We start from the raw sequence: 10,696 nt of genomic DNA, 5'->3' as shown, positions 1-10,696 counted from the left end.
AATAAAATAATGAGTTTTTTCTGTTCTGTAGTAGTGGTAACCAAGGTAACAGAGAAAAGCAAGTTTCGCTTCCCAAGCGAATAATTTTTAAGCACACAGTCTTGTTTTCTTCTATTTAAGATTAAGTAACAAGTTTTTCTCTAGTATTTTGTTAATTAGATTATTTCCTAATTTTAGGTGAAAGCATTTCTAAACTTAACAATTTCCTGAAAACACTTTTTTCTAATTGATACTTGAAACATATAACAAAAGCATGAACTTCTAATAAAAAATTTTTAAAAAAAAATCATGATTTTGTTTTATTTTTTCAAAACTTTCAGATTTTTTTGAGAAAATGCAAACATTTCGGACTTAAAATAACTTTGAATGTAAGTTCAATTTGTACAAATTTAATTATTTATATGTTTGTTAAATCAAACTTTTAATATTCCAAATCTTGATATAAGTTTCAAGTTTTTTTATTCTTAGTTTGAAGAACTTTTGAGAGTCCTGGGATTAATCAATCTTATTTTGAAGGAAAACGATTGTTTTTTGTGATTAAAATAATTCTTAAATTAGGAAATATTATTCATTTGCATATGATTTGTGTAAAAAGATCTGGAATAGAGTAATTTTAAAACGTGTAATTTAATATGGTAAAGTGTAGCTCTGCAATCGCCTAAACCTGGTCGTGTCGTCAAAAAATAATTACAGAAAAAAGTTTTTCGTTGTGGCATACTCNATAATGAGTTTTTTCTGTTCTGTAGTAGTGGTAACCAAGGTAACAGAGAAAAGCAAGTTTCGCTTCCCAAGCGAATAATTTTTAAGCACACAGTCTTGTTTTCTTCTATTTAAGATTAAGTAACAAGTTTTTCTCTAGTATTTTGTTAATTAGATTATTTCCTAATTTTAGGTGAAAGCATTTCTAAACTTAACAATTTCCTGAAAACTATTTTTTCTAATTGATACTTGAAACATATAACAAAAGCATGAACTTCTAACAAAAAATTTAAAAAAAAAAATTCATAATTTTGTTTTATTTTTTCAAAACTTTCAGATTTTTTTGAGAAAATGCAAACATTTTGGACTTTAAATAACTTTGAATGTAAGTTCAATTTGTACAAATTGAATTATTTATAGGTTTGTTAAATCATACTTTTAATATTCCAAATATTTATATACGTTTTAAGTTTTTTTGTTTTTTGTTTGAAAAACTTTTGGGAGTCCTGGGATCAATCAATCTTATTTTGAAGGAAAACGATTGTTTTTTGTGATTAAAATAATTCTTAAGGTAAGAAATATTATTCATTTGCATATGATTTGTGTAAAAAGATCTGTAATAGAGTAATTTTAAAACGCGTAATTTAATATATTAAAGTGTAGATCTAGAATCGCCAAAACCTGGTCGTGTCGTCAAAAAATAATTACAGAAAAAAGTTTTTCCTTGTGGCATACTCTAACCTCCTCTTATTGAGTGATAAAAAGCATTTTAGTAGTTTTTATGTATAAAACCCCAATATTTTTCTAAATTATTATCCCCATTAGTTCATGTTTGGTTTCATTCAGCATAAAAAATGTCTGTGAAACAATACTTCATTTTTCTGGATAGCAAAGTTAGATGCAAAATAAGTAGTAATCAAAGATAGTATTTTCGGTGCATTAAACTATAATACAACTAACTATAAAATTCCATCGTCTCGAACGTGATGTCATTTGATTTAGTGTTAAAAATTCATCGGTAAAAGTGTCTCATTTGCCTTGATAGTAATATTTAAGTCGATTCCCCTCCATTTTTTTTCCATTCCTTTTTCAACCGAAATTAGACGCGAGAAATTGTGCGATTTTTTACACTTACTAAAAAGAGAATAACATTTCTTCGCTGGATGAAACTTTTTTTATAAGTTAAACCTTGTTTTTACTGTACTTTTTATTTGCATAATTTCGATCTGTTCCAAATAAGTTGAGATATCTGATCGCTTAGTACTTAGTAATCGTATCATACGGTTTAAGTATACTAAATGTATATCTTTAATAATTTTTTTCTTCGTGTTAATCCGAATCTTTCGCAGAATTCTTAAGAAAAAAATCACTCTGAGAAAACTAAATTAATATTCAATCACTTTAGATAATAGATGTTATTTATTTCAGAATTTGTTCGATTCAACTCACACTTCTGAGTAGGATGAAATCAAATAAATATTAATGTAACATATGTTCTAATGAAACCTCAGTTTTGTTTTGAGAAGTAAGAGGATATTAATATTTTAGTAAGCAAACTTTGGTCTACTCCTTCCTCGATTAGCAAACCTTTTGTCTCTGTATGTCCTTTTGCCATTTTCATAATACTTGCCCTCATCTAAATCATGCCCGTAAGCTCTGCCAGGCCGCCATGCTTGTCTCCAATTTCTAGTGTCTTCAGCTTCTTCTTCATCATTGTTCTCATCAGGATCTTCTTCCTGATCAATGTCTTCTTCTGACTCTTCTTGGTCATCCTCTTCGTCAGACGTAAATGTTTCCGTTTGGTCAGATGGGGATCTTGCACGATCTCTGGATCGTCTTCTATTTCGAAATCTAGATGGTCTTCTTCTTCTACCATCTGCACCAGGAGGATAGATTACTCTTCGCCAATAAAACCTCACCAATCCTTTGTGGTGCTGATGGCATTCTGGACCATGACATGGTTGTCTTTGCCCAGGACCTGTTATTTTATTCATGACAGGTCTTGGTGGAAAACTGTTTCGAGGCCCTAAATAAGACGCACCAGAAGGATTATCATCATAATCTAAGGGATCCTGTCTTCTCACGCCTCCCTTACTGGGTGACACGTAAGCAACTTGATCAGAAGGAGGTATGTATACAGCCTCTGATTTGACTCGTCGGACCACGTATGTCTTAGATGATGGTACAACATAGGTTGCTACTTTTGGTACAGCTGCAAAAATTTTGTTAACAGATGGTGACGATTCTGACGGATTCATATACATGGTCTTTGGTGACGTTGAGCCTCTGATGACATACTGTGATGGTGGTGGCGTTACTCTTGAATAGGGTGGTGCATAGTTATCATAATCATAATCGTAATCAGGTTGGTCATCAAAATCATCGTAATAGTGCTTGTCTTTCTTTCTTGTATTGTTATTATCAGATCTGCGTCGTATTTTTTCTTCATTTTTTACCTTTTTTGGTTTGGAACTCGGCCTAGACATCTTCTTTATGCTTATTGGTGAAGATGTTGGTGGTGGAGTAACTACGAGTGTGGTTGGGGTGATAGCAGACGAAAAGTGTACATAAGGTGATTTTGGAATTCCAACCCAGTGATTCGCAAGGTCACTCATCGTCATTAGGCTGTGACGATGATTAGGATGATGGTTCTTAAGCTCATTACAATGACTTAAGTGTGTGCTGATAATGAGTACGAAGACTACCTGGAAATAATAAAAAATAACTGTTTAATATATTTTGGCTCTTCATAATTGCATATTTTTAATTACATTATAAAGGATGTCTATTAAAGTCTGTATTTCTCTCTCACATTCGAATGGCTTCAACTATACACATAAAATGTGCGTCTTGGTACAGTAAAAAGGCTAGCGTTATAAGATAACATATTAATTACAGCGCCGCATGGTTGAGTACTACAGAGTAAACTTTTTTTTTCTCGTAAATGGTATCATATAAGCAAAACAAGAATTAAATAGAGTTTTGAAGTTGAAAAGCATAATTGAATTAATCGTAACACAAAGAGATAACTTTGCGACCAAAAAACAGTTTAACTGCGTATTTGTATTCTTGTAATTTTCTACCTTGTGACGAGACAAAACAAACGAAGACAAAAGAAAGCTAGTTATCACAAGATACTTTTATTTTATCTACTTAATTTTTATAAGCTTAAATTTCCCTTACTGTTTGTAACACTTTAAAATCTGTAATTTTTTGTAAACTCAGACAAACAAATCCTTTTTAGTGCTTGTTTTTTCTTTCCATTAATGTTCACAAAGTGTTCATTTGTACGAGATCAATGATATTCTACAACTTTGCAATTTGCTTTTAATGAAATGAATCAAAGCATGTTTTGCTCACAATTGTAAAACTTGTTTGTTCCATTGTGATCCCATATTAGGAATAATTTATTTATTTATTGTTAAGTTGACAAATGATCGAAAAAGTGTTGAGTTGTATTACAAACTTTTAGACCACACTGAGATATATTCTTTTTATCTTTATAATCGAGCTTACTAGTTCGAAGAAAAAAATACCTCTTTTAATATTTTTCTTCACCTAGTTTTCTCCAAATTTTTAAGTTTGAAATAACTTTAAAAAATTAAAATTTTTTTTTCAAAGATGAAAAATAAACAAAGGAAAATGGCATATCTTTATTCAGTTATGTTTTTATTGAGCATAACTAATTGCAAAAAAGTTGCCATGGACATGAGGCGTTGGAGGCTACGTGTGGTTGAGGCAGCCAAGGCCTGTAAGAGGCTGTCGTTCTAAAGAAGAAGAAGAACTAATTGCAAAGATGAAGCTAGACAACTTGAATAGAGCAACAAAATTGAACTTTATTCTCGCGACCTAGCTTTATTTTTACAGGGAGAAAAATTCTGGTAAAATTACCATACTGCATAGTAATGACATTTCTGGTAAAAAAAAATTAAATTCTGGTAATAAAGACCAAAGTATATGGTCACAAATTGGGGAGTACAGGACACTGGAAACTCTTCATGTGTTGAAGAGAATGCAAAAATATTTTGGTGTCAACATTGGGACTCGAAATCTCGTTCAGTCAGTCACGAGATGGACAGACCATTTCTCTTGGCTATAATATGTACCCAGCTGCAAGGAACTAAGTGGCTTCATTAGATGGGCCTAGTTGGTGTTATAAAACCTGTTGGATAAAATTATATCTGAAGCTATATTTTACAACCAGGAAGTGTAGTTTTTGAGAACTGAAACTTTCATGTCATGTGACTCTCATCGCATTGTACGCTTTCAAGGTCTGAATATTAATGTTATATTTTAATACACTTTGTTTTTCAGATTTTAATTTCTCTTTGTGTATCGTCAACTGATTGAGCAGTTTTTTGCTTCCTCACTGCTTGTAAAAATGTTTTGTCGAAATGCATCATTAAATTTCTATATTCAATGATGCTAGTTTAACTCATTTACAAATGAAACAATTTCAAAGAACCTATTTTCAGCCATTTATCGTACTCATCGCCTTTACAAGGTAAGATTTACTACTCTTTTCCTATCAAAACTCTGGTTGTTTTACTGTACTAGGCGGAAGTGGTTTTAAAGGTTAGTAATGGTATAGCATAAATGTTTTTTTTTCGTAGTTAACAGTTTGAGTACCATCTTATTCATGCTTATTTCACGGTTTTGTTTGAATATGGTGAAATAACAATTACATTAATTGATATTTGACCAATATTTGGTGAAATTTCTATCAGTGCATGTAACGCTATAAAATGAGATAATCCTACACCACGTGACCAAACAGTTGACCTTGAAAAGAGCCATTTACATTAATGAGTAAATCTAAATCGTCGAAAAAATGCGTGCGTTTTTTTCAGAAAGAGTGCGTTTTTGTATCTGATTTCGTAACTTCAAATATCGGCTACACAAATTAATTATCATAAGCTGCGTGTCTGTTAAGAATGAGTCTCCGTACGTGAAAGATCTGATCATTACATTAAAAGTTATTAAGATAATTTTGAATTGTTTATTTTTCTCCATATTGCACGCAAAAGTGCGCGTAAAAAGATTTTTAATCTTCTTGTTTCCTCGATAGGTTTTGTCATTAAGCATTAGCACTGAAATAACTGTTAAATGAATAAGTAAGTTTCTAAATAGCCGTGCATAAACAATTTTTTGTAGCCATTTTTTATGCAAGTAAATAAATGAATAAAGTTTCACACAATAGTGTTTTTTAACCTTCCTCTCCAATTTTTAACCATGAAGCAATAGTGCTGAACTTATTGTTAAATTAAAAGATGTATTTCTGAATAGTCGACTATAAGTTCTTTTTACACTCTTTCATGAAAGTAAATATGCATGCGTAAAGTGTAAAAGAATTTAATGGTGACTAACCGTCAAATTAATAAGTATGTTTCAAAATAGTCCTGCATAAATAGTTTTTTAGAGTAGTTTTTCATGCAAGCAAATGTACGGGTAAAGTTTCACGCAATAGGGTTTTTTGACCTCCCACTACAAGTATTAGTCATAAAGCACTAGCACTGAACTGATTGATAAATTAAAAGATGTATTTATAAATAGTCGAGTATAAGTTGTTTTTACACTCTTTCATGACTGTAAATATGCATGCGTAAAGTGTAGAAGAATTTTCGTAAATGGATTTTTGGAATTTATATTTTTGGTAATTATATATTTTAGCATTTTGTTTTGACAGGGAATTTAATAGCCAACATTAAACTAATTGTCGAGTTAATAAATGTGCCTCTCAATTGTCATGCTTAAGTTGTATTTTACGCAGTTTTTCATGCAAAAAAAATTGTTAAGCAAGTTTTATGTAAGCAAGTTATAGTTGTTAAGCACTGGCACATGTATTATTGCCTGACACATATTTGTCTTCTTAAAGCGAGGCTATACGTGTGGAAGCATGCGTTTAATTAAAAAATTGCAATTAATGTTTACGACGTAGATTTAAAAATGGTTTTGAATATTGTTATTATTTAATATGCTGTAAGATGAAAATAAGGAAACAATATTGTTTCAAGGTTCATTACTCTCTTTAAATAATTTAGGAACGGAGAAATTCAAATCATTACTTTTTAAATAGCATTCACAACGCTCAGTTGAAGAGCTTTTTAAACGAAATATTTCATAATAGCAAAGTTTCCAAAATCAGTCCTTCGGATACTTGGCCTTCCAATAATTAATTTTAAGAGTTGAGTAATCTTCTACAAACTTTTGCACTTTATTAGTTCATTCGTTTATTTATTACGAAAAGCTGCGTTGACTCTAATAATAGACTCAATTCAATTTGTGACTCGAAGTACGTACATAAAGGACTTGTTAAGAGGAGGAGGAATATTCTGGAGGAGAAAGTATTTTTGTAGAGACTTAATCTAAAACTGCAACATTCAAAACAAGAGTCACGCTTCTTAAAGAATAAATTTTCCCTCCCTAAGAGTGTGTTTAAGAACTTTTAAGGCGCATAAATATATAGTTATTAATTAAACTTGAATGTGTGACGAATTACTAGACTTGACATCGCGTAAATCTTAGTTCTAACACATTTGATATATTTTAAAAATATTTTCACCGAATGCTAGAAATATAAACAAAATTTAAAGCTTTTACTGAAACATTTTTATGAATATTATATGCGTAAGTAGAAAATAAGATAAATTTTTTTTTGTTGTTCAATTTTTTTCCAGAAAAATTCGCAGTACCACTGGCTTGACTTACGAACAAAACTTTGTTTGTATGAGATGTAACAGTAAATGCAATTTTTAATTACTATAGTGTTTTGAAAATAGGAGATTCTGTCCAACAATATTTTTTTTTTCAAATAACATTTTGCTTCCATTATTTTATCTTTGCGAGAACATGTATTTCACCATTTTTCTTTCGTGAGATCCTGCACTGCATTATTTTGCCACTTCTTTTTACTTTTCTTATACATTTTTGAGGATTATAAGGTTTTGAATTGTCAAAGTGTTAAGAAACAATAATTATAAGTAAAAAAGAGGGGTTCAAGTGACACTTTTTAATATTTTATGGATTATCCCTTTAATATATTCATTTGTGGTTGTTGTGCATTTCAATTCGACTTACAACTGGAAATTTGCGAATTGTATTGAAGAACTTGCAAAACGATTAAACATTTTGTGTAATACTCTATATGCTGTATGTTACTAAACTAAGGATCACAACAGCAAGGGTGATATAAATTGTCAAAAATAAATGTCATGTAAAAATTTTGAGTGATGAGCAAAAAACAATTTTGTAATTTTTGTTTCCGTATTGTATATAAATCCTTTTTTAAATTAAAACAGTAAATAGCCTGAAAATTAAGTGGTAAATTCGTCGTATCAACTCAGTGGTATTTTTACTTACGGTTTGATACGATTAAACATTTTTATTAAATTAAAATATGCTTTTCCAAACTAATCAATTTATTTTTTATTTCATGCTTATTGATTACAAAATGTGTCTTTCTTTTTGCGTATTATAAGATATATCTTTCTTTTTGCTCAAATTANGAAAAATGCATAATATTACCGTGATTACAGAGCACGGAAGCGAGCGGAGCAGGAAAAAGAGTCGTTGAATAGAACTAGTGATCCTTCTACGACTGCTGATTCTTCTACAATTAACGTCGCAGATTGCGAAGTTTAACTTCTTCCGCGCGGAGGGACTCCACGCACAATTTTTTTTTCATATAACATTCTGCCTCCATTATTTTATCTTTGCGAGAACATGTTTTCCACTATTTTTCTTTTTGTGAGATCCTGCACTGCATTATTTTGCCACTTCTTCTTTAATTTTATTTTACATTTTTGGGTTGAACTGACAAAATGGTAAGAAATAGTAATTATAAATAAATAAGTGGGGTTCAGGTGACACTTTTCAATATTTTGTGGATTATCCCTTTAATATATTCATTTGTGGTTGTTGTGCCATTTCAATTCGACATACAACTGGAAATTTGCGGAATTGTATTGAAGAATTTGCAAAACGATTAACATTTTGTGTAATGCTCTATTTGCCGTATGTTACTAAACTAAGGATCACAACCGCAAGGGTGATATAAATTGTCAAAAATAAATGTCATGTAAAAATTTTGAGTGATGAGCAAAAAACAATTTTGTACTTTTTGTTTCCGTATTGTATATAAATCCTTTTTTTAAATTAAAACAGTAAGTAACCTGAAAATTAAGTGGTAAGTTCGTCGTATTAACTCAGTGGTATATTTACTTACGGTTTGATACGATTAAACATTTTTATTAAATTAAAATATGCTTTTTTAAACTAATCAATTTATTTTTCATTTCATGCTTATTGATTATAAAGTGTGTCTTTCTTTTTGCATATTATAAGATATATCTTTCTTTTTGCTCAAATTATGACAGATGGAACAGAAAGTTAAAACAAAAAAAACTCTGTTATTAAGTGCAGTAAATGCGCTCAAATGAAATTGATCGGTTTTCAAACAAAGATGTCCTCTTTAGACAGCCCTACCTATTACGAATATTTTTATAAAATATAAAGAATATATATATATATATATCATCCCATTGAAGTAACTGAGTTATCTTATTAATCTTGAGGCTCTATAAAAGAATAATTACCGTTTCTTTTCTTTGGATGCTTATTTTATTTGTTACGAATCAGCTTTACTTATATCCCTTCAAAATAGAAAAAAATGTGTGTTGCAAATTATAAAAAGAAAATGATTACTAGGCATAAAGCTGTTCCCAAAATACAATTTTCTTTCGTGAGGAAAGCTTTTAATTACGCTTGAGTTATCTTAGTGTGCGTGATACGCTTGATCAGGACAAAAATAATTAAGGAATTGTATTTTTACTGTACTGTTTTTGTCTCAGTGACACAAAAACAAAGAGTAGTAGAAAATGAAAATAATAATGAAAGGCGTTGATCCAGATAAAAGTACTATATCGTTTTTGTTTTTAGGAAATGGAGGAGATAGTCTGAAAGTCTTATGTATTTATACTCAGAATAGAGTGTATTTCGATAAAGTGTAAAGCTTTGATTAGTTAATTCTAAAACAGCCAGTTTTTTTTAAAGAAAAATATTTTCCCACCAAAACACTGATTAAAAAGGAATCATTTTTACTTTAAAACACACTGTCAGAAAAAGGGGAAAAATATACTTGAGGGAGCCCCTTGGCGAAATTGGCGACTTATGTTTGGGGCCATTCCTGTTTGCGTGGAACACCGTGGTAACAGGAGTTCCGGCCTAAACATAATGATATTTCAATAAAACATTGAAAAATTTCTACAAAGCATCGGCCAAAACTTACAATGAACCCAATGTAAGAAATATTAATAAACCCAATAAAAAGTATTTTGAATCGAAACAAAAATTAATGGAAAAGACGCAGAAAGAAAAGGGGAAAAAAACAACTCATGGCACCAAAATGGCGTCTGTAATACCGGACTAGCGGTGACATTTTTTTCTAAAGTCCCTTTTTATGACTGCCCACATATCTTCCATCTTATTGATCAGAATCAAAAGTAACCTTACCAGCCGGCATCTAACGTAGAACTAACGGACCTGTGAATTATGTATACCGTTGAACATTTAAAAATAACGCTAAAATCTAAACCAAAAAGAATCACGATTGGGTTTCAACATCGCCCAACTTGGCGATCAATCGATATCACAACTTGGAGAGAATCAAGGGGGCACCCTCGAATATAGTCTACCCAGAAAAAGTATGTAATTCAAAACACAGTCTAATGTTTTCATGCTGGTGCTTACTTAACATCAAATAGTTGCAACAGGCGAGTGTTAAGTCTCATAAGGATATTATATATAAATTAAATACAATTGGGTATAATATGAAAAAAACACAACTACTTGGATTTAGTAGGAACAACATATGACGCAATGCTAAACGAATGGAATTTAGTTGTTGTTTATTTAGTTATTGTTATTAGTAGTTGTTGTTATTTGTTTTAGTTGTTGTTGTTTTAGTTGTCATTTACATACACAATAACTTTTCTTTATA

General features: G+C 30.6%; 1 protein-coding gene across 2 annotated transcripts in view; it reads right to left on the bottom strand.

The window, feature by feature from the left end:
• Nucleotides 1-2,099: 2,099 nt before the first annotated feature.
• Nucleotides 2,100-10,696, bottom strand: part of LOC107451529 (uncharacterized) — a 71,349-nt gene continuing 62,752 nt past the window's right edge. For both annotated transcript variants that reach the window (XM_071183701.1, XM_016067661.3), the window contains exon 2: nt 2,100-3,404. In XM_071183701.1, coding sequence (XP_071039802.1) covers nt 2,244-3,404 — 1,161 coding nt within the window. In that variant the 3' untranslated portion in view covers nt 2,100-2,243. The remainder of the gene's footprint in view (nt 3,405-10,696) is intronic.

This window comes from Parasteatoda tepidariorum, chromosome 7, assembly GCF_043381705.1.
Source record: "Parasteatoda tepidariorum isolate YZ-2023 chromosome 7, CAS_Ptep_4.0, whole genome shotgun sequence".
Classification (NCBI taxonomy): domain Eukaryota; kingdom Metazoa; phylum Arthropoda; class Arachnida; order Araneae; family Theridiidae; genus Parasteatoda; species Parasteatoda tepidariorum.
Note: the sequence above shows the minus strand (reverse complement) of the source record. Positions and strands in the feature narration are given on the sequence as shown.